The following is a 24,372-nucleotide window of genomic DNA, read 5'->3' as shown; positions in this document are numbered from 1 at the left end:
TCTGGTAATGTTTGGCGATATTTTGGGTTGTCGCAATTGGGGGGGGGGGGTTTGCTACTGGCAATCAACGGGGTACAGTCAGAGATGCTACTAAACATTCTACAATGCACATAACAACCTCCACACCCCCACACGACCAAGAATTATCCGGCCCAAAACGTTACTAGTGCTGAGGTTGAGAGATCCTGCTCTAAACTGTGATTTCTATATCTCTGAGGCATTTGACACTAAAATTTATACTCTACAAATAAAAACAGCAAAGAATACAAACAGATTTCATCCTACTTTAGTGGTCTATGGGAACTTCTAAAAGTTTTAAGGCATTCTTATGGCTGCTCTTTTATAATAGCAGTTTCCCTATTTTTGGCTTTTAGAACAGTAAAATTTTAAAAGGGATGGGCAGGAGGATCTATATCAGATTGCCAACTTTGAGTCTGCAAATAAGGAACATTAATAAAAAGCAATCATAATATATATCATACTTTTTATAAACAGGCATTTTAATATTTAAAAAGTAGGAAGGACATAATTTCAAAGGTGAGTCCTTTAAGATGAATACATTTAATTTAAAAATTTACCCTTCTACAATTCTTTGCATTTCACCTCAGACCAGCGAAACTTCATCCCAATACCCAGCAGGTTCTTCGAGGGGGCATATTTGAGAGCCACTGCTAAATTACCAGGAGTACCAATGCTTGAAAGAGAGCCAAAAGAATATGGCCTCAGTACTGGTTCCTGGTGATTATCATTGACTAAGCTCCACAGGTTTAAATGACATTCATAATACAGAATACAGAAAAGTTAAAGCAATTTAAATAAATTCTCTTAATATAGTAAAGATTTTTTTTTTAAAGTTCCTTTTTCATGACTTAGGGATACTTGATCTTTTAAGGCTTTCCAAGTCACAAAATGCTATCTCCAAGAATCTGTACTCTTTGTCAAAGGATATTCAGCATCACATAAGCAAAGAATACATTTCTGTCTGGAAATTTGGGTTTATCTTTTTCCATCCAATTCAAGTTAGGATATATTTAGCTTCGCATTTTTGGCAAATATGTTAATTCCCTTTTGCTCTGCAATTCCAAGAATCTTGTTCTAAGGAAATAATCCAACATATAGAAAAAGCTGTATGTATAAAAGATGCTCAACAGAACACTTATTTAAGATAAATTGGAAATAATTTGTCTAAAAATAGGGGAACCATAGAAATTAAATTGAAAATTTTTATAGCATAAATTTGTAATAACACAAGGAATGCTTATGATGTTAATGGATAAAGGATACTAAATTATAAATGCAACAGAACTGCTGGTTTTTTTAAAATATGTATAGAAAATTATTAGTATGAAGTCTGTCTGGGTGGTGGGTGATTTTTCTTCTTTATTTTTGTATATTTTCTATAATGAATAGGTTTATATTCACTTCTATGGCAAAAAAAAAATGGTACTGCAGAAATATTTTATCTGCCTGGAGTCCCTGATTTCTTATTCAAGTATTTTCTGTGATGACACCACAACCATAAGGGAGTTGTGACTCTAGTTTTTTTTAATGGACCTTTGGATCTTACTACTGAAAACATTCTTTAGAGAACATTATTTTGTAAGTGTTCCATTACAACAACAAGCATTATATTTAAAAATTACACTTAGAGGGGTGCCTGGGTGGCTAAGTTGGTTGGGCCTCTGCCTTTAGTTCAGGTTGTGATCGCCGGGTCCAGGGATCGAGCCCCACATCGGGCTCCCTCATCAGCAGGGAGCCACTTCTCCCTCTCTTCCCCACTTGTGCTCCCTCTCGCTATCTCTTTCACTATCTCTTAAGTAAATAAATAAAATCTTTTAAAAAAACAAATTTTAAAAATTATACTTATATAGCCTTCTCATGATTATATCTACCTGTGATACACATATTACCTTAATACATAACACTTCCTTGAAAGAGCTACAAAACGCATAATGTTAATGAAATCATACCTCAGAAAAAGCATATCATCTGAAAATAGGCCATTTATGACTCCACTTTCCTTCTCAAGGGCCAACATACTAATGTGAAGCTTCTTTGAATTCAGGAAGTCTAAAATTAGCTTAATGATTTCAACCTCTTTTACATTCACTGTTTCTTCAGCCGTCATGTTGATAGCCTAAATATTAAACAGAACAAAAATAAAAATTAGTCCTACTGTTTTATTTCTAAGTGTTATTAACTGTCTGGAAACTACACATTAGAGATTTCTTGGAAATATTTAGTACAGGTATTTTGAAGTGAAATTAATTTAATATTTATCAAAATCATTCATTCTTTAAGGTGTAATAAAGGTTATGGCTGTAATTTTTTTAAGTCCTTATCTTTGAGAGATACACAATGGGATAATACAGATTAAATGATATAAAGTCTGTGATTTGCTTAAAACAATACAAGAGGGGACTGGGAGGAGATAAAGAGGAAATAAGAATAATCATGACTACTGAAGTGGGATAATGGGTAAATGAAAGTTCATTTATATTTGCTATGGTTTGGACATTGTGTCCTCCCAAATTAATCTGGTGAAATCCTAATCTCCAAATTGATGGTATTAGGATATGAAATCTTTAGGAGGTGATTAGTGGGATTAGGTGTCCTTCAGGAGGCCCCAGAAAGCTAGCTCAACCCTTCCACCTTGAAAAGATGTAATAAGACAGTCGTCTGCAACCAGAAAGAGAGACTACATCAGAACTGACCATGCTAAAACTCTGGTCTTATATTTCTAGCTTCCAAAGCTGTGAGCAATAAATTTCTGCTATTTATAAGCCACCCAGTCTATGGTATTCTGTTACAGCAACCCAAATGGACTGAGACAGTATTATTCTGTCTATTCTTACACGTTTCTAAAATTTGCCATAGTAAAGAATATTGTAAAAAGTCACTAATAACCATGTTTAGCTGTGTTCTAAATAACTTGCTCTAGGTATATACTCATTCCATAAGCAGTTACCGCTTTTTCTCTGTGACAGGCACTGTTCTATACTTGGGAGACACTAGCCTTGTCCTTAAGAAGCTTATAGTCTAGCAGCAATATGTAAAATGTTATACCTTGTCCTTTGGAGCCAAACAAAGTAAGGCTGGTTTAAAAAGTGCTACTTTAAGTCATGTTGGTACTATGAACCTAAACATGAAACAAAGATATTTCAACTCTTTACAATCTCTTCTGTTACCTATTAGTGTTCAGTGAAATAATTAAGCACATAGGTTTTGAATTCATAAAGATTTAGAACTAGGAGGAATTCTGAAGATCATTTCATAGATGAGGCCACACAAGTTAAAGGGCCTAACTTGTTGCAATTTTCAGAGGTCAAGGCTCAGAACAATACAAAAGACTACCATGCTAACAGTAAGACTAGCTGCAAAGACACATCATCAGGTCAAAAAGACTGTAAACACATCTTTCTCACAGGACGAACTAACTTTAACAGAGCTCACAGAAACAAACATACATGTACACAAACATGTTAATTTTTTTCCAACTTATCAACTTCTTCATAATGAGAAGTATAAATATCTAGCATTTATAGCATAGAATGCTCCTATCAGATGAGTACATTTTCTCACTTAGAGAACATGGTAGGGTAAACAAAGAACAGAACATGGGTAGATAATTGTATGATTCAAAGATAATTGTATGATTCAAATATTTAATGACATCAGACTAAGTTAATCTCCTACATCCATCTCCAACAATAAGGACATGCTTGCCTCAAGAAACAAATAAATCACCAAAAAAAAAAAAAAAAATCTCAACAGGGAAGCTGCCCCAGTTCCACATGCTTTGGGTTTCCCTTTGCTTTCTTCTGAGCTGCCTGTCCTCCTGTTAAGAGACTGTTCAGAAGAGGATGCACTAAAATTAACAGTATTTCTACTCACAAAATTCTAATTACATTTCAGAACTGCCTCCCTGAGATTACTCCTAAAGCACCATGATTAGTGATTTTAGCATTTCCCAAGTCTTCATGTAATTCTTACTAACAAAAGAATGGCTTGGGGCACCTGGGTGGCTCTGGGTTAAAGCCTCTGCTTTCGGCTCAGGTCATGATCTCAGGGTCATGGGATGGAGCCCTGCATCGGGCTCTCTGCTCAACGGGGAGCCTGCTTCTCCCTCTCTCTCTGCCTGCTTCTCTGCCTACTTGTGATCTCTCTCTGTCAAATAAATAAACAAAATCTTAAAAAAAAAAAAGAATGGCTTTAACTGGCGCGCCTGGGTGGCTCAGTTGGTTAAGCAACTGCCTTCAGCTCAGGTCATGATCCTGGAGTTCTGGGATTGAGTCTCTCATCGGGCTCCCTGCTCAGCGGGGAGTCTGCTTCTCCCTCTGACCCTCTCATGCTCTCTCTCTCTCTCACTCTCATTCTCTCTCAAATGAATAAGTAAAATCTTTAAAAAAAAAAAAAAAAGATGACCTTAACTAATTTAGTGATCAGAAAAATAATTGCCCCCTCCATCTCTAAGATCTTAGAGGAGACTTCACTTATATCACTATGTATCAACCATACAACCCATTGCAGAACTGAGATGGAATTTTCTAAAGTTGTTCAATATACCCAATGATGCTGAACATTTTGTAGGCCTCCATTTATTAAATATTCAGTCTCAATATGGAGTAACTCTGGAGTTACTATGAATCTATGGCAACAGTCCCACTCTAATCATAACTACAAGTTTAATGCTGCCATCATTTCTGATTATTAAATAAATACATTCTTACAAATACATATTTTACATTGACTTTACATTTAAATTTTGGGTAGAGAAAACGTTTCCTAATTAACATAGAATTGGTCAGGATTTTTAAAAAGACAAGCTTTAATTCTAGACTGTGAAATTCTTAATAGAATAGTATAGTATTTTAACCACCTAACCCAGAATTTTAATTCTTATAAAATTCACTGTTGTTGGATATAATGTAAAACATAGGTAAAGGGGTGCCTGGGTGGCTCAGTGGGTAAAAGTCTCTGCCTTCGTCTCAGGTCACGATCTCAGGGTCCTGGGATCAAGCCCCAGATCGGGCTCTCTGCTCAGCGCGCAGCCTGCTTCCTCCTCTCTCTCTCTTGCCTGCCTCTCTGCCTACTTGTGATCTCTGTCAAATAAATAAATAAAATCTTTAAAAAAAAAAAAAGTCATTTGTTAAAAATAAATAATAAATAATTTTTAAAAAATAAAACATAGATAAAGGACCAGGGTGGCTTATTCAGGGAAGCAGCTGCCTTCAGCTCAGGTCATGATCTCAGAGTCCTGGGATCCTGGGATACAGACCCATGTCAGCGTCTCCCCACTTGTCTGCCTCTCCCTGTCCCTCTGCCCTTCCCAGGCTTGTGCTCTCTCTCAAATAAAATCTTTAACTAAAACAAACATAGATATATGCTTGATGATTATATCTTATTCTGTTACCAAAACATTTGTAGAGGTTCCCCAAATCCTAGCTATATAATTTAGAAATTAAGTACATTACAAGTTTTAAAGGTAAGATATAAAAACAGAATTCATATATATTTTTAATTTCAAACTATCAGTCCCCACAAAGCTAGAATTTTTCTCTAATTCAGAAGAGTAGAATTCAATAATAAATGCTTCATGGGATGCCTGGGTGGCTCAGTTGGTTAAGAATCTGCCTTCAGCTCAGGTCATGATCCCAGAGTCCTGGGATTGAGTCCCACATTGGGCTCCCTGCTCGGTGGGGAGCCTGCTTCCTCCTCTCTCTCTGCCTGCCTCTCTGCCTACTTGTGATCTCTATCTGTCAAATAAATAAATAAAATCTTAAAAAAAAAAAAAAGAAACAACTAAAATTATCTTTTAAAATGAGATGCACAGGGGTGCCTGGGTGGCTCAGTGGTTAAAGCCTCTGCCTTCGGCTCGGGTCATGATCTCAGGGTCCTGGGATGGAGCCCCACATCAGGCTCTCTGTTCAGCAGGGAGCCTGCTTCCCCCTCTCTCTCTGTCTGCCTCTCTGCCTACTTGTGATCTCTGTCAAATAAATAAAATCTTGAAAAAAAAGTAAATGCACAGTATGTTAAGTGTTCAACAAATGTTAGTTGAATAATTTAAGACGCAATTAATGAAGAAATGTCTCTAAAAATGTACAGAGTAAATGATTTTCTTTCCTACTATTCTAAAAGCCATTCAAAAGGATGGAGGGGTGCCTGGGTGGCTCAGTGGATTGAGGGTCCAATTCTTGGTTTTGGCTCAGGTCCCTGCTCAGTGAGGAGTCCGCTTCTCCCTCTTTCTCTGCCCCTCTCCCCTGCTTGTGCTTGTGAGCCCTCTCTCTCTCTCTCTCTCTCTCAAATAAATCAATAAAATCTTAAAAAACAACAACAAAAAAAAATAAAAGGATAAAGCTTTGGCCCTTTATTTAGCTAAAGTCAGCTCTGACAATATCTTGTGTAGACACATCAGCCCATGGTACATATGAACAATCACTCACCAGGCAGAATTTATGTAGGGCCAACAACAAAGGGTGTTCTACTGAAAACAGAAAACAAAACAAAACAAAATCAGAATGTTTCAGTATTTCTATAATAAATGATAAATTTACATATAAAAAAATCACAAAAATATCTTTATAGATTTTCCTTTAAGAAATTACTTTTTGTTTATATCCACCTCTGGACTACGTGAATAAGGAAATAAGTTTTCTTTAATAATGAGTACATCTGGACACCAGTTGGAAGATCGTTAGTATTTCAGTACTTAAATATAATTAGTATCTACAGAAACTAAATTTCAAATAAGGTCTTTATACTCATACTGATTCCTATCTTACTCAAATAACATTGAAGAATATATTAAGGGGCAAGAAATAAAATTATTTTTAGAAATCTAAGATTAAAGATAAAATGTTAAGAAAAAAGAAATAATGTTAACATAAATAAATTCACTTCTATATATATATTTCTATGCATGGGTATGGAAAAAGTTTCATGAAAAAATATCAGTGGTAGCTTTCTAATCAAATATAAATAAATATGATTTAAATGTCCCTTTGCAAAGAGGAACATTTGAAGTGTTCCTTCACTAACTTATAATACAGATTAGGAAGGAAGAAAAATGCACAAAGCTAAGAATGATTTACAAGCATGAGATTAAAGGAATCAAGGTACAGCCATTATAAATTTTATGGTCAAGAAAAGAGTACTTAAGAAAGGCTCCATTAATCTCCAACTCCATCCCACCCAATAAAAACCACTCTCTTTAATCTTCCAAGTATTACAGAGTGCCTAACAATGAATAACACTGCCTTACCATTCCTGTTTACAGGCAAAATTGCAGATAAGGAAATGAAGTGCTAGGAAGATTTTTAATATAATAGCAAACTAGGACATAATACAAACCAGGACTGTACCTTTTCCTTTAAAAAATGGAGAAAAAGGGGCACCTGCGTGGCTCAGTGGGTTGAGCATCTGCCTTCCGGTCAGGTCATGATCTCAGGGTCCTGGGATCAAGCCCAGGGAGGCTGGGCTCCACTTCTCCCTCTCCCTCTGCTCCCCCCCGCCACTCTTGCGCTCTCTCTCTCAAATAAATTTTTTAAAAATCTTTTAAAAAATGGAGAAACAAATTTGTGACCTTTTTAATAAAATAGCATTCTAAAAATTTGTAACTGTAAATGTCTGGCCTTTGTGATGTTGCAAGTCAATCTCTATGGGCTTCAATTTCTTCATACATAAAACAATAGGGTTAGTTTGGGTAATTTCTATGATTTCCTTTCAAGTTTTATAATTTGCTTTAAGTCACATTTCAATAATAAGAAAGTATACATAAATTCTTAGTGGGAAAAAGTCTGGAATAATTATAAGTCTCTAATCTATAAGGTCAGTTTAATAAGAGGAAAGAAAATAGACTTGTTTTAAATCATTTAAGCAAACTAAAGAAAAGTCCTTCTAATTGCAAAACTCTGTCATGTCTGCTAATCAGCTAACATTTGTGACATGGATGTATAATGTGTCCCTTCTTATTGTTGACAGCTGTGCTCTATTCATCAATTATTCTAATTTACCTTCTGGAACTGTGAATAATTTTGGCCTACAGACCAAATTATCTTTAAAGCAGGTGCAGCTTAACATAGCTATAAAAAGAAAAAATTTCAATTAACATAAACTAAATGTTGTGTATATGCGTAAAATATCTTTGAAGAAAAGAAGAAAAAATTGATAAAAATGACTGTCTTAAAAGAAAACTGGATAATTAAAGAATAGGAATGGGAAGAAGACTTCCCACTATATACCCTTTTGTACCTTTTGAATTTTATATCATGTACCAATACTACTTATTCAAAAAAATGTAAAAATAATTAATATGAAACATAAGTAATGAATTTCCCATTGCAAATTACTTGAAAATTCTAATTGCAAGTAACTGGAAGGAATTAGTAACATAATGAATATAATGTGTTTATTTTGTATATAAAGAAGTAACATTTGAGAATGATTTGTAATTTTTTAAATAATACCTCAGATCTGATTCAAATATTATTTCAATCTTTATAAGATTAAAGTAGTTGTGTTCTTTCCATATTCAAACCCACAAAAACTAAAAATTTGCAAAATAAGTGAAACTATTTTTGACTCAGGGCACCTGGGTGGCTCAGTCGGTTAAGCATCTGCCTTCACCTCTGGTCATAATCCCAGGGTCCTGGGATGGAACCCTGCATCAGGCTCTCTGCTCCATGAAGAGCCTGCTTCTCCCTCTCCCTCTCCCTGCTGCTCTGCCTGCTTGTATTCTCTCTCTCTCTCATTCTAATAAATAAATAATAAATAAATAAATAAAATCTTACATAGTAAATAAAATCTTAAAAATCAAAAAACAAAACTATTTTTGACTCAGACTATGTAATTAAGTCCCACAACCCAGGGGTGCCTGGGTGGCTCAGTCAGTTAAGTGTCTGACTTTGGCTCAGGTCATGATCTCAGGGTCCTGGAATCAAGCCCCACATTAGGCTCCGTGCTCAGCAGGGAGTCTGCTTCTCCCTCTTCCTCTGTCCTTCCCGCGTTCATGCTCTCTCTTTCATATGAATAAATAAAATCTTTAAAAAAAAAAAAAGTCCCATAACTCTGAAAATGTAAAGAAAAAAAAATCGTCAAATTTGGCACTAAATATGTATTCCACTTGTAACAGAAGTTGCCATAAACAAGTTAAAAGACAAAGGACTGGGGCACCTTGGTGGCTCCGTCGGTTAAGCATCTGACTCTTGGTTTCAGTTTAAAAAAAAAAAAAAAAAAAAAAGACAAAGGACAAACTAGGGGGGGCGCCTAGGTGGCTCAGTGGGTTAAAGCCTCTGCCTTCAGCTCAGGTCATGGTCCCAAGGTCCTGGGATCGAGCCCCACATAGGGCTCTCTGCTTGGCGGGGAGCCTGCTTCCCTTCGTCTCTGCCTGCTTCTCTGCCTACTTGTGATCTCTGTCAAATAAATAAATAAACTCTTTTTTTTAAAAAAAAGGACAAACTAGGAATAAACATAATACACATAAACAGTTAAATGATTACCACTAAGAACATATAAATAACATCTTCAAATCAATACCCCCCAAAATCCCAGTTGAACAACGAGCAAAGACTACAGACAATTCACAGAATTATAAAAGACCAATAAATTTATGAAAAGTTCAACATCGTAAGTGATATTAAAATAAGATACCATGTATGGCCTACTGGTTTTGCAAAAAAGACCCAATATCTAGTGTTGGCAAGAGCATAAGTAAATGTCCTTTCACATATTGTGTTAAGAATGTAAATTGGCGGGGGTGGGGGGCTATGGAGAGGGTGGTTGGGTTATGGACATTGGGGAGGGTATGTGCTATGGTGAGTGCTGTGAAGTGTGTAAGCCTGACAATTCACAGACCCCTGGGGGAAATAATACATTATATGTTAATAAAAGCAATTAATAAAAAAGAATGTAAATTGGGGGCACCTGGGTGGCTCAGTTGTGGCTGGTGGTCATGAGGTCATGATTCCGGAGTCCTGAGATCAGGCCCCACGTTGGGCACCCATGTTAGGCACCCATGTTGAGCACCCAGCTCAGCAGGGAGTCTGCTTCTCCCTCTGCCCCTCACCCCACTCATGCTCATTCTCCCTCTCTCATATAAATAAATAAAATCTTTTAAAAAAAGGATATAAATTGGGACAAACTTTTTGAAAGAGTATGACAGAATGAAATTTCTACCTATGAAAATTTTACTTTTTTTCTACCTATGAAAATTTTAAATGTTTATACTCTGACTTACCAATTCCGATTCTACTTCTAGACACCTATCCTAAAAAAGTATTTGCAAATATATACAAAGGTACATATACAATGATGCTCCTTGAATAGCTGCTTGTAATAGAGAAAAATTAGAAATGAACTGAGCTCAGGACGCCTGGGTGGCTCAGTTGGTTGGGCGGCTGCCTTCGGCTCGGGTCGTGATCCGGAGTCCTGGGATCGAGTCCCGCATCGGGCTCCTTGCTCGGCGGGGAGCCTGCTTCTCCCTCTGCCTCTGCCTGCCTCTCTGTCTGCCTGTGCTCACTCTCTCTGACAAATAAATAAAATCTTTAAAAAAAAAAAAAAAGAAATGAACTGAGCTCTCATCAATAGAATTGTTAAATTATGGTAAATTCATTAATATAGAATACAAATGCATCCTCACAATGCAAAAGCACATCACAGAACAGTATAACTATCAATAAATATTTGCTGAATGGATCAATATAAATAGGTTCACTTAATTTTTTTAAAGGGAAGATATGATATCCATGTCTAAATAAGTAACAAAGAAAGGTCTACTGGGATACATATCAAACTGTTAAGAAATGTTAACCTCTGAGGACAGGAATGGTACTGAATGCAAGGCATAAAACTAGGAAGAGTAAGGGGCTAAAGGGAGACTGTTTTACTCTTTATCATTTGTACTACCAGAATCCTTCACAAACATTCACGTATTACACACACATTTCTTGTATGAATACAATTTTTTAATTTTAAAAAGAAAAAACTGAAAAATTACAAGATTAGACCTGAAAGGTTCTCTTCTACATCAACCTGCCAACTAGAATACAATCCCAAAGATTAACTGCTATGTTTACAACGCAAAAACTATTGGGTACTATTCTAAGATCTTTACTCATTTTGTTTAAGTGATCCTTGTAACAATCTTATGAGATAGGCAGTTTCATTCCCATTTGACAGACGAAGACCCTTGGCTTTGTAAGTTTAAGAAATTAACCCCGTATCTGGGGGACCTGGCTGGCTGAGTCAGAAAAGCATGCAACCCTTGATCTCAGGGTTTTGAGTTCAAGCCCTACATCTATATTGAGTGTAGAGATTAAATAAATAAACTAAAAAAAAACTAACCTGGTACTTACATTAAGACTCAACATGTATTTCACAAGCTACTAGGTACTTCTTTCAATAGTGCATCAGGATGTACATCCTGGTATCCATGTTGACACCGTAAAAAGTACCAGAGGGTGGGATGCATGGAAGGTTCTGCCTACCTCTCCCTCTGGCTTGTGCTCTCTCTGACAAATAAATAAATAAAATCTGTAATAAATAAATAAATAAAAAATACCAGAAGGCACCTATTTAACCTATTTAACAGGATAGCAAAACAAGGGGAGGCAGTATTTATTTATTTAATAATCTATACATGGTTGATCTATCATATATATATACATATGTATTTATGTAGATAGATAGATAAGATAGTTAATCTTGGTAGCTAGACAAGAAATTGTCTCCCTCTCCCCAATCATATCCTAAGCTTTGTAGCAATGAAAATTAGAATTTCTGACAGAAATACAGATACAAAGAGGACAGGCAAAGAGAGAGAAAGAGGAAGAAAAGGAAAAAGAGTAGGAAAAGGAAACGAAGGAAATACAGTAGCCAAAGGTTATAATCTCAGGGCAAGATTGGAAACTAGTCTGTGAGATTCTGCAGCTCTTTCTACTATATCACACTAATTCCCAAGAAAGTGAAGGGCAAAGATAAGGAAGTTATGAAATGGAAAGAGTCATCTAAATATGCCAAAATGAAAAAACTTCAGAGTACTGAAATAATCTTTAAAAATTATTCCAACAAGTATGCCTGGGTGGCTCAGTTGGTTAAGCATCTGCCTTCGGCTCAGGTCATGATCCCAGGCTTCTTACTCAGGAGGGAGCCTGCTTCTCCCTCTGCCTGCTTCTCCCCCTGCTTGTGCTCTCTCTCTTTCTCTCTCTGACAAATAAACAAAATCTTTAAGAAAAATTATCCCAACAGAGGACCCTAGTTTTATGATCTTTCACATTATTTTTCTATTAAACAATGTTAATAGGGTAAACAGAAGTCTGCATTAATAACAGTCTAATCAGACTTTTAAACATGTACTTTTAACAAGAGAGACAAAAAGTATTAGCTCAACTGTGTAAGAAACTAAAATAAAAGTAGAGGGTGCCTGGGTGGCTTAGTTGGTTGGATGACTGGCTTTGGCTCAGGTCATGATCCTGGCGTCCTGATATCAAGTCCTGCATCGGGCTATCTGCTCAGTGGGGAGCCTGCTTCTCCCTCTGACTTTTCCCCTCTCATTCTCTTTTTCAAATAAATAAATAAAAATAAAAAATAAAAGCAAATATTACTTTTCATTTTTAAAAAAATCTCTCTAGGTCTAATATACTTGGGCAGGTGGAGGGGGAAGCAGGCTCCCTGCTGAGCAGAGAGGCCGATGTGGGGCTTGATCCCAGGACCCTGAGATCATGACCTGAGCCGAAGGCAGAGGCTTAACCCACTGAGCCACCCAGGTGCCCAGGTCTAATATACTTAACCCTTATTTAATAAGCCCCACTTAAGTTTAAAATTATCTAAATGAATACCACCATCAAAACATAAGCAGTACTGAAACTGATGAGGGAAGGGAACCAAAAGGAAAGAAGGAAAGAAGGAAGGAAGGAAAGAAAAAAGAAAAAGAAAAAAGAAAAATTAGATCTAAGAACTTTGGAGTTTAACTTTCAAGTTTAAAACGGACTTCAGTTTTTAAAGTATCCATGAAGGGTGTCTCAGTGGGTTAAACGTCTGCCTTTGGCTCAAGTCATGATCCCAGGGTCCTGGGATAGAGTCTGGCACTAGGCTCCCTGCTCAGCAGGAACCCTGCTTCTCCCTCTGCTTGCGCTCGTGCCCTCTGAGAAATAAAATCTTTAAAAAAAAAAAAAATAGGGGCACCTGGGTGGTTCAGTCATTAAGCATCTGCCTTCAGCTCAGGTCATGATCCCAGGGTCCTGGGATCGAGCCCCGCATCTGGCTCCCTACTCAGCAGGAAGCCTGCTTCTCCCTCTCCCACTTCCTCTGCTTGTGTTCCCTCTCTTGCTATGTCTCTCTCTGTCAAATAAATAAAATCTAATAAATAAATAAATAAAAATATAAATAAATAAAGAATCCATGAAAACCACACCAAATATGGGGAAATCTAGATAAATCTAAATAAATTTAACTGTTTCAACAAATGCTTTACTACTAATCATAATTCAGTTTTTAGACCACAACTAAAAGCAAAATTAGCATTTATTTAAAGCATAAGAATTTTATTTATTTATTTATTTATTTATTTAGTAGAAAGAAAGATAGCATGTGCAAGAGAGAGGGTGGAGAGAGGTGGGTTGGGGCAGATGGAGAGGGAAAGAAGGAGGCAAATCTTAAGCAGGCTCCATGACCAGCATGTCTTGATCTTACAAACAACCCTGAGATCAGGACCTAAGCCAAAATCAAGAGCTGAGTGCTTAACCAACTGAGCCACCCAGGATCCCCTAAGGCAGTAAGAATTTTAGATTGAAAAACAAAATGTTTAGAGGATGATTTTTATTCTTAAATAATAAACTTGCTTAAAATATGGTTCAGCAGATCTCTTTAAGACCTGTCAGACCTTTGCTGTGTTCTCTGGCCTCAGACTGAACAGCTTCCAGTCAGAAAACTCAGAGGCTGTGTCACTGATCTCAAGAGAAACCTGGCAGGTAAAGTATGGCCAGACCAAAACAAGTCCATTCCTTAAAACAATTCAAAATGGGAATCCCACTTACTAGTGAGCAACAGTGCCATCACTTGATTATATAATTATTATTTGACATTAGACAGAGCTAAACTCCAGGTCTCCTGACTTCCAGCCAAAAGCTTTAGGTGTTAATCATAAAAAGAATTAAAGGATTTTAAAACATTTTTATTCCTTAAATCATCACAGCTGCTCAAAGTGAAAATTCAAATGTATATTAAGCAGAGTTTCAACCCATAAAGATGTAAGAAATGTAGAAAGTTTACAATCTTAATATTTGTAATAAAAATTAATTCTAAACTCTAAGCACAAATTAATGCTATATCAACTAAGGTTGATACATAATTTCATAGAGTATTCTTTATTTTTGTGTGTTTTATTTTACGATAAAAAGGACGTTTTATCTAAGAACACAATTTCCCCTTTTATTATATAATGAGGCCTCCAGCATAGTTTTTTATCACACCTAAAACCAAGGTAAAAAGTGTGCTTTGTAAAATAGATTAAAAATGTCCTTCATGTTTTATTCCCACACATACTCTATTATTTTCAAAGGGAAAAAGCAGAACTTGAGGTATTTGTGTATACTTCAAAAATCGAACTATCTTAAAAAATTGGCTTTAAGTCAGTAGGTCAACATTCAGAAACATATAAGGAAATATACTAAACCAAGAGCCACAAAAACTTAAAAATGTACCAAAAATGCCAAAATTATACAAGCATTAACTACAAAATTAAGTACAACAAAATATATATTATATAATTACCTATTAAAGTTTTCTATCCTTAACTTTCCTACTTTCTTAGTTTTATATATTTATCACAGAACTGAGTTGGAAGGTACATTAGTCCACGCTATTTAGTACAGAATATTCAAATACTTACCTCTAACAGATGGTCTGCCAACCTATACATAAATGCCTCCAATGACAGAAAATTTTTATATACCCCCCTACAAGGCACCTGTGGCAGGTAGCCTCTAAGATGGTCACCAGTGACCCTAATAGTGTTTATAACCTTTTGTACTCACTGGCCCTTGCATACGGGCTGGATTTAGCGACTCACTTCTACACAGAAGCATAGCAGAAGTGTTGAGATGTCACTTTCAAGCTCTGTAAAGAGATGACAGTGTGAGTCCTGAGTGTTGGCATGTATTCTCTCAGACTCTCACGCTGGGGGAAGCCAGCTGCCGTGTCACGAAGCAACCTTATGCAAAGATCCAAGTAGCAAAGAACCACTCATCTGCCAGGAGGAATGGAAGCCCTCAGTCCAACAGCCCACAGGAACAAAGGCCCAAGTCACTGAATTTGGATGGAGATCATCCCTGATTTGTATCTTCAGATAAGATCACAGCCCCTTGCTGCAGCTTGACTGCAACCTTAAGAAAGAACTTAAATCAGAGGTACTCAGTAGGGCTGTCTGTGCCCCAGATTCCTGACCCTCAGAAACAGTGAGATAAACTATTTGTTGTTTTAAGCCACTACGTTTTGGAAAAGGTGATTTATTACACAGTAATAGACAACACAGGACTCCAATAATTATCTCACAATTAGAAAAATTTTGCTTTTCTTTTTGTTTTTTTAAGGGGGGAGGGGCAGAGGGAGAGAGAGAATCTTAAGAAGGCTCCATGCCAGAGGCACCTGGGTGGCTCAGTGGGTTAAGCCTCTTGCCTTTGGCTCAGGTCATGATCTCAGGGTCCTAGGATTGAGCCCTGCATTGGGTTCTCTGCTCAGCAGGGAGCCTGCTTCCTCCTCTCACTCTCTCTGCCTGCCTCTTTGTCTAGTTGTGATCTTTGTCAAATAAATAAATAAAATCTTAAAAAAAAAAAAAAGAAAAAGAAGGCGGCTCCATGCCCAGTATAGAGCCTGATGCGGGGCTGGATTTCACAAAACAGAGATCATGACCTGAGCTGAAACCAAGAGTTGTAGGCTTAACGGATTGAGTCACTTAGGCACCCCCAAAATTTTGCTTTCCTAATACTGAATTAAAATCTACTTTCTTGGGGCGCCTGGGTGGCTCAGTGGGTTAAAGCCTCTGCCTTTGGCTCAGGTCATGATCTCAGGGTCCTGGGATCGGGCCCTGCATCGGGCTCTCTGCTCAGCGGGGAGCCTGCTTCCCTTCCTCTCTCTCTGCCTGCCTCTCTGCCTACTTGTGATCTCTGTCTGTCAAATCAATAAATAAAATCTTTTTAAAAAAAATCTACTTTCTTATGATTTTCATCTAGTTATGTCTTCAGAGTCAGCATGAAACAAGTCTGTTATGTTTAAAACGTTCACACATTTAAATCTGACAATAGTCATGTTTGTATGCCTTTTTGCTTCAACCATTCTTCACACAGCTTACAGATTACCCCTATTGTAGTCCTTCTCCTCTGAACATGTGTTAATCTCCCTCTTAGAACATCCTAAATAGAACACAATACTCCAGGTATGGCCAGGTCCAGTAACTTTATACTGAAATTATAGTGCCTGTGATATGGGCACTATACAATAAACACACCAAAAAACCTAAAGTTACTTCACATCATCATCTATTCATCAGATACTGTTTTTGCACTTTCCCGAATTTCATTTCTAAAGCTTCACTTAAAGCTGGAAAGAAAACTAACCAAATTCAATTTCCAGCCTTTCAAAATAACATTAAAAAAAAAAGAAGGCTAAACCAAAAATGGACGTTAAGGCTCCAATTTTAGTTCAGTTCTACCAAGTTTTCTCAAATAAAATTCCATTTTCTTTTTCAATACATCAACAAAAATCATAAAACATGATACTGAGCCATAGAAATTTGTTCATTTCATAGAATTCATTATTTGAATCAAATGTATCATAGTATAAAATGTTTATGTCATTTTTCATGTAGAACTGTTTCTCTATAAGATAGGGTATTAATGTGTAAAACAAGAAAAAGGTCCAGGCAGAATGGCAAACATGTGAATAGTGCTTAATAAATATAATTTCTTCTCTTCAGAGCTCATACCCATGGTAAAAGCAGTATGTCAAAAGGGCTGCTAATAACATGCTATGGGAGAGCTACTGTACTGTGGATAAAATACAAAAATTTACTTTGGAAAAGTTTAAATATATAGTTTTAAAATATTCCAGGTATAATTTTAAAATATTGGGAAGCTTGATTAGATCAATTATGTGGAGGATGTCACATGAAGAGATTCCTACTTTTGGTAATGCTTGTTTCAAGTACTTATTTAAAAATATTTGAGTACTGGGGCACGTGGGTGGCTCAGTTGGTTAAGCGTCCAACTCCTGATTTTGGCTCAGGTCATGACTTCAGAGTTGTAAGATAGAGTTCGGTGCCCAGTGAGGAGCCTGCTTAAGATTCTTTCTCTCCCTTTCCTGCTGTCCCTCCCCACCAAGAAATTAAAATTTAAAAATATATATTTGAGTATATACTCCATGCTAGCATCATGCTGCATCCAAGAGATACAATGACTGAATTACTATAGTGAACAAAAAGATGAAACACAAAAGAAAGGTTTATAAGGGAGTGCATGGTATTCTGTAAGGCTAGCTTTTCACCCAAACAGAAACAAACTCAAAACAAAAAGGAAGAAAAATCAGTTGAAATATATAAGCTTTGGCTATTCAATGTAATGGTGTCAGCATTACATGGAAAAAAAAAAAAAAAGTATCCTTAGGCATGTGCCAGCACTGGATTTGGAGCCTGCAGACCTGGATTCAAGTCTCCTATATAAAGGTAATATGCATAAAATACAAAGAACACCATAAAAGAATTACAAATAAAATGCCATGGAACTTCAGAGCAGTGATGGGGTTTCCTGCTAAGAATAAGTTTGAGGGATTGTTAATATCCTACTACACAGAAATAGTAAAGGAAAAGGTACATTTATTGTGCATTTACTATGCCAGGCCCTTTGATACTCCTATATAGTATTTATAAAATTCTTACAACTTATAATTTCATTTCACAGATGATTACACTAATGCTCAGAGATGTTAGGTACTTGTTAAGGTCACATACCAAAAAGTGCAGAAGCAAGAAAGGTATGACAAGGTCTATAGAACTAAAACCCTTTGACCTTTCCGCTATAACGTTCTGACATTTACAGGGGGAAAATCAAGAGGGGATAATCAGAATAATGAGCCTAATGTCAAAGTTTTAGAAAATGGAATTCAACTTATTTCCTGTACTATGTAGTGATTTGCCACTCATTAGCTGAATAAGTAAGGCAATGCTTCTTAAATCTCTGTAGGGGCAGAAAAAACTGAACACATCCCCAGGAACCCTTAAGCATGAAATTTCTTTGAAGTCTTTGAATTTTACCTTAGAAATTACTGTGATTACATTCTCCATGGCATCGTTTGGTACTCTAATATAAAAAAAGTATTTTGGGGGACGCCTGGGTGGCTCAGTTGGTTAAGTAGCTGCCTTCGGCTCAGGTCATGATCCCAACGTCCTGGGATGGAGTCCCACATCGGGCTCCTTGCTCAGCAGGGAGCCTGCTTCTCCCTCTGTCTGCCACTCTGCCTGCCTGTGTGCTCTCTCTCTCTCTCTGACAAATTTTTTTTTAAAAAGTATTTTTTATCAAAGTTTTCAAGTGAAATTGATAACCACTCCTTAAGTAAGTGCCATGTTATGTGGCCACAGATTTACCCCTTGGCACACTGCAGCTTATCTTTAACAGTACAAATACTATTTTTAAAGCACAGATAAAGGGGAGATAAACTATTTGATTATTCAAAAAGCAATGATCCACTGAGGATTTTTTTTTTTTTAAGATTTATTTATTTGACAGAAAGAAAAGAGCACAAGCAGGGGGAGAGGCAGAGGGAGAGGGAGAAGAATGCTTCTTGCAGAGCAGGGAGCCCCACATGGAGTTCGATCCCAGGACCCCGGGGTCATGACCCGAGCAGAAGGCAGACACTTAACCCAATGAACCACCCAGGCACCCCCACAGTGAGGATTTCTTAATACCAAATGAAATTCAAGTCGGAGTATCCATAGCCTTATTTTCTAAATTTGAGAGCATATTACTGAAAGCAGAAAAGCAATCCTTGCACACATATGGAAGCAAACACCCTTTTTCCACGTCATGCTGGTAATAAAGAACTTCTATAAAAGAACAAGGATGCGCCTTAATAGTTCCTGTGAGCCCTGTAAGGCCACTGTAAAAATAAGGTTCTGGAGGTACCTGGGTGGCTCAATGGGTTAAAGCCTCTGCCTTCAGCTAGAGTCATGATCCCAGGGTCCTGGGATGCATCCCCCCAACCAGGCTCCCTGCCCCCTCTCTCTCCGCCTGCCTCTCTGCCTGCTTGTGATCTCTGTCAAATGAATATACTAAGTGGATCATGCACAGGATTTTAATTATCCTTGCCAATACTCCACTCTATTAAAAGGTAATCAACAGGGGCGCCTGGGTAGTTCAGTTGGTTAAGCAGCTGACTTTGGTTCAGGTCATGGGATCGAGCCCAGAGCTGGGCTCCCTGCTCAGCCAGGAGCCTGCTTCTCCCTCTCCCTGCCATTCTGCCTATTTGTGCTCTTTCTCGCTCTGTCAAATGAGTAAGAATCTTAAAAAAAAAAAAAAAAGGTAATCAACAGATCCCTTAAATTTTTTCCAAAACACTTTCAAATAGATTATTCTGTTCAACTTAAAGAGCCCATTCCAGACTAAAATAATAGTAGGTATTATTACCATTTTACAGATTAAATAGACTCCACAGTAGGATGAATAGTAATGTAATCAAGAGCAAAGTATATTGTAATCAATAGCAAAATGAAACTTAAATTCAGGCAATCTGATTTCCAGTTTACTGATCCACTAAGGAAAACTGCATCTCTTCATACTTATTTTGAAGTGTTTCTCAAACTGCTGTGTGTGTGTGTGTGTGTGTGTGTGAGATATATATATATATATATATATATATATTAACCTTATCACATGCTGTCCATTCAGTAACTGATAAATTCACAAACAGAAAAAGAGACTGAACACAATTATGTAACTAAGAATTTAGGATAACACCCCTGTTCTCTTATGATATGTTCCTCATACTGGCTTTAAAAAAAAAGAAAGAAAGAAAGAAAAAGAAAAGAATTGGGAAGTAGGAGGGAGAGATAAACATGTTAAAATCCCTTCACAAAAAAATTATATATTTCTAATGACATCAAAGTTCGAGTATTTTGTCTTTTTTTTTTAACCTGACAATATACTGTTAGTGGTTTAATTACTTGTCCTTTCCCTCATTGTATAATTTTTCTTTACCGCGTGGAAGCAATCTACCCCCTAAAACCTAAGGTAAAATTGTTCATTACATCTTCCTCCTAAATGAGACCTCCAGAATATGACATATAAAGGAAAATGGGTTCTTAGGCGTTTCTCCTTTCCAGTAAAAATTCAATACAACTCATGCCAATACTGGAGACAAAAAAAGAAAAAAATCTACTTGAATTTACTGTGGAAAAAAAATTTGTAGCATAAAGCCTACATGTTAATTTCTGTGCCATTAACTTCTTGATGCATTCTATGAAGTCTACAACAAAGGGAGGGAAATAAGTGTTATATCACAACCTATGAATCTGGGTGGAACAAAGACTTCTCCTTTCATTATGCAGAGAACCAACTTGCCAAAAAACGCTCCGCTCAGATACCATGCGTGGTTACTGACTGCACGTCTGGGTTTAGAGAGGAAAACAATCAAACGCTGGTCAATGCTGTCCCTGCCTCCTCCTGCTCTCGCCCCTTATGCCCAATGCCTCGCCCCAGAGCTTGAGCCTCAATCTCTTTCTCCCCAATACACGCGACCCGCTGAACCCTACGAGTCTACAGCCTCCCGCGTCTTCTACGCAGGCGCTTCCCCCGCCCCAGCAAAGCCGGGTTCCAAGCCCAGTTGCTACCCCTCTCCCCGCCCCCCGCCCAGACCCCCAAAGGCTGCTCCCACAGACCACTGACTTAAGATAAGGCCAAAGCCGGCCCCGCGGAGCTGCCCCACGCCGGGGCTCGGCTCCCAGTCCCGCAGCCTCCCCTCCTCCCGGCCAAGGCGTGCCCAGACAGGGACGCGAGCGCGCCCCTCAGTTCTCGTCCGGGCGCGGCAGCGGGGCGAGGAAGGAAGAATCCGCACCGCCAGCTCCCCTCCCGCCTCTCAGCAGCAGCGAGGTGGTCACCCACCCTGCTCTCGCTCCTCGCTCGGGGGCCCACAAGCGCCAGGGCGAGGGGCGTCGCTCTGCCCCAGAGCCCGGCTGGCAGACAGGGGAAGGTGTGGTTCAGGAGCGGCGGCCTCCAAACTGGGGCCGGCAGTTCCCAGGTCCTCATCCGGCGGCGCCGGGGCCTCACTCACGACCCCGGCCCCCAGCGCCACCGAACCCTACCCGAGACCCTTCTCACGGGCCGCATACGCCGCCCTATGGGCCAAGGGCTGCCTGGGTCGGAACCCCATCAGGTGGTGACAGGTGGCGACCGGTGACCATGGCAACTCGAGGTGCTGCGCGGCCGACCCCGCCTCCGCCACCCGGAGTCACTCACCTGAGGGTTCCCGGACCAGTCCAGAGAAGCGGCTGGGGAGAAAGCGACTAAGAGGCCGGCGGACGCGGCCCGGACGCGGCCGGCTCTGGGCTGGGGCTGGAGCGCGAGGGCGGAGGTCTGCGTCTGTGCTTGGCGTCGGTCCTCCCTTCTGCCGCCCTCACGTCAATCCATCAGACCGTCAGTCAGTCCTTCCCCGCGTCCGCCCCTGCCGAAGTACCGCTCGGCTCAGGCTAGCAGACTGCGGTTGTCAAGCGGCGTCGGAGTCGAGCTCCAGCCCCGAGCCGCAGCCAATCACCGCGCTTCTCCGAGGCGCCTCAGGACCCCGCCGAGGGGCGGCCAGGCAGGTGCCTGAGCCAAAGGGAGAGTCTGCTGGGCGGGTCCAGGCTTGGAGCGGTGGGGGCACGCCTAGATGGACGGGCTCCCGGCCTGCCCTCCAAGGACCGACTGGACTCTGAGGAAAAGCTTGCCTGGCAATCGGGTAAGGGACCAGCGGCCCGGACGCAACCAGTCGCTGTCGGGTGACCCTGCGTCCCGAAATAGCGCAGAGGGGACTTCGGAATCGAGAAGTCATCTGCGTATTAGAATCGACTCAACCTTCCTCCCCGACAATTTATTAATAAAGACTAATGAAGTAAATCTGGCCTCCTCCCCGTGTCTCTCCGCTTCTGCAGGCCCCACTTCCTCCCGAAAACTCCAGCAGCTCATCTGCCCCTTTCTTGATTTCTTCTTTTGTGATGCTGATATGCCTCTGAGCATTTTCCAGTTACTTAACACTTAACAGGTTCCTAGGTTTTTTTTTTTTTTACTACCCTTTTTAGTTGTAAGCTCCTTGACAACAGGATCTCGCTTTCCCACCCCACCCGTGCAGTAGTAGTCCACAAATAAACGTGATGCTTCACCGAGCTGAATTGAGAATTCAGTGGGTATAACCATGTAGAAGAGCTAGGAATAAAGTGACACAAACCTGTAAGAGCCTTGTCCTCATAAAGGCCAAATGCCAAGAGTGATCTGGGCCTCCCAACTGGGGGAAAGAACGTAAAAGAAAGTGGTAATAATAAACATCAGAAACATTTCTGAACAGGAAGAATTTAATCCAATTCAAGATACAGGGAGCGGTAGTGTGTGGCAAAGTTTCCAAGAAAAATATTTACAAATTCAGGGAAAACAGTTTATGCAAAATTTCTATTGCCTAGTCCTGATTGGCTCCTGGAAGAGTCTTCATTAAGAACTCTCTCAGCGATAAGTGACAGGCAAATAAATATAAGCACAAGTTAATGTTACCCAGGGTCCGGATATTTGAAAAAAAAAGAAAAAATGGTACAGAATGTTTAAATTGAAAAAGTGGGCAGATATATCCAGGAAATGCAGGTATAGTCTTTGCTAGTATAGTTCATCTGAGAATCTGCTTCTTGATCTTGAGTCTCAAACAATACCAGTTGCAAGAAGCAAGCTTTATTTATTTAAATTTTCAACTAGATCTACAAAGAGTTATTAATCAGGGACAATCAGACAAACATTTGACCACCTATTGAGGGCGGAGCACTACACAATAGGAAGAACCTGATCTGGTACTAGATTGTTTGGATAGTCATTAAGCATAAAATGAAGTGCTTTCCCTATGTTCTCACTTAAGCTTCACAATATCCCTTAAAATGCCTGTTAACTATTCCCATTTTAGAGATTAAGGAAAATAATTTGCCCAAGGTCAAACAGCTGTTCTGTAGGAGAGCCAAGATTTTAACTATTATGATTCTTAAACCCTCCTTTTTGCACTCTACCTGAGTGTATCAACTGGAAATTTTAGCTTGAAAAAAGTGGATCTTATTCTGACAAGGTAGAGGGAATAAAAGGTCTTACTCATGTTTATGCCCCCCATATCCTGTGGCATAGTGTTATGTGCATCTAAATTTTCAAAAAGTAGTCATCAGAATTGTTAGAAGCAAATGAATAATCATTATATTTCCAGAAAAGGGGGGTTCGGGATAGAGAGAAACTAGGCATTGAAATACAAGACATCTGGTACCTCTTATCACTCATTCAGTGATAAATGCATTGACTGTGTATTCGCTTCCTAATGTAACATCAAGTTTTACACCACAACCTTAATAGCTGTTAGCCTAGGGTATATCACCTTTCCTTCTATACTCAGCCACACTGGTTAAGATTAGATCTTCTTGTCTTTCACTCTAGTTGCTGCAAAGCAACGAATTGTTCAGAAAGGACAAGGCTTTCTTAGTTAAAAGACTGTCCTTAGATTCTGAGGTACTGCCTCGATCATTCACTGAATATTTATCCAGTGCCTACTCTGGATCAGGAACTAGGTTAGGCATCATGTGAAAATGCAGGTTCTAACTTGTGGGAATGATTCATAGTGCCTTGTGACTTAAATGCCTATAGGCTAAGGTGGACCCCTTTTAATAAGACTCTCAAATTTCATTTCTAAAAAGGGAAATAGAAGTTTTTGGGTTTTCCCCAAATAATGTAAAGGAATCTGAGCACAAGCCTAAATTAGGAAATCTTGCCTCAAGCCATTCGGGGGAAGTTCAGCAGGGATATGAGCTCTTGTTTTAAACTCCACTCTCCTTATTAGAGCACATACACATAAATACACACACCAAAGGACTGTGCGCTTTAGAGCTGGGGCACTGCTGGCTCTGGGAGAACAAACAAAATACCACCACTGCAGGTTCTCTTTCAAATAGGCTCAAGAATTATGTAGGTAGAATACCTGAGTCTATCAGCACTCCTATCCAGACCCCTAAACAAAAGCTTAAATTATAGGTCAATGGCTAAACCTAGGAAAGAAAAACAAATTCTTGTTTTGACATAGAAGAGATTTTTTTTATATATTAAGTAAATATCCTGGATGTTAATATTG

At 38.9% G+C, this 24,372-nt stretch overlaps 1 protein-coding gene across 6 annotated transcripts in view; it reads right to left on the bottom strand.

The window, feature by feature from the left end:
- The window catches only part of WDR47 (WD repeat domain 47), a 67,088-nt gene extending 44,578 nt beyond the window's left edge, over positions 1 to 22,510 (bottom strand). The window contains exons 1-3 of one of the 6 annotated variants that reach the window (XM_080803012.1): positions 22,459 to 22,510; positions 6,444 to 6,484; positions 1,971 to 2,137 (exon numbers count right to left, since the gene is read on the bottom strand). In XM_080803012.1, coding sequence (XP_080659138.1) covers positions 1,971 to 2,128 — 158 coding nt within the window. In that variant the 5' untranslated portion in view covers positions 2,129 to 2,137; positions 6,444 to 6,484; positions 22,459 to 22,510. Of the gene's footprint in view, positions 1 to 1,970; positions 2,138 to 6,443; positions 6,485 to 21,494; positions 21,760 to 22,458 lie in introns of those variants that run through there. The other 5 variants (XM_080803008.1, XM_080803011.1, XM_080803007.1 and 2 more) reach the window with 5 other exon arrangements.
- Between the last annotated feature and the right edge of the window lie 1,862 nt (positions 22,511 to 24,372).

Source organism: Martes martes, assembly GCF_963455335.1.
Source record: "Martes martes genome assembly, chromosome: 4".
Taxonomy (NCBI): domain Eukaryota; kingdom Metazoa; phylum Chordata; class Mammalia; order Carnivora; family Mustelidae; genus Martes; species Martes martes.
The sequence above is the reverse complement of the archived record's forward strand: the minus strand, read 5'-3'. Positions and strand labels throughout refer to the sequence as shown.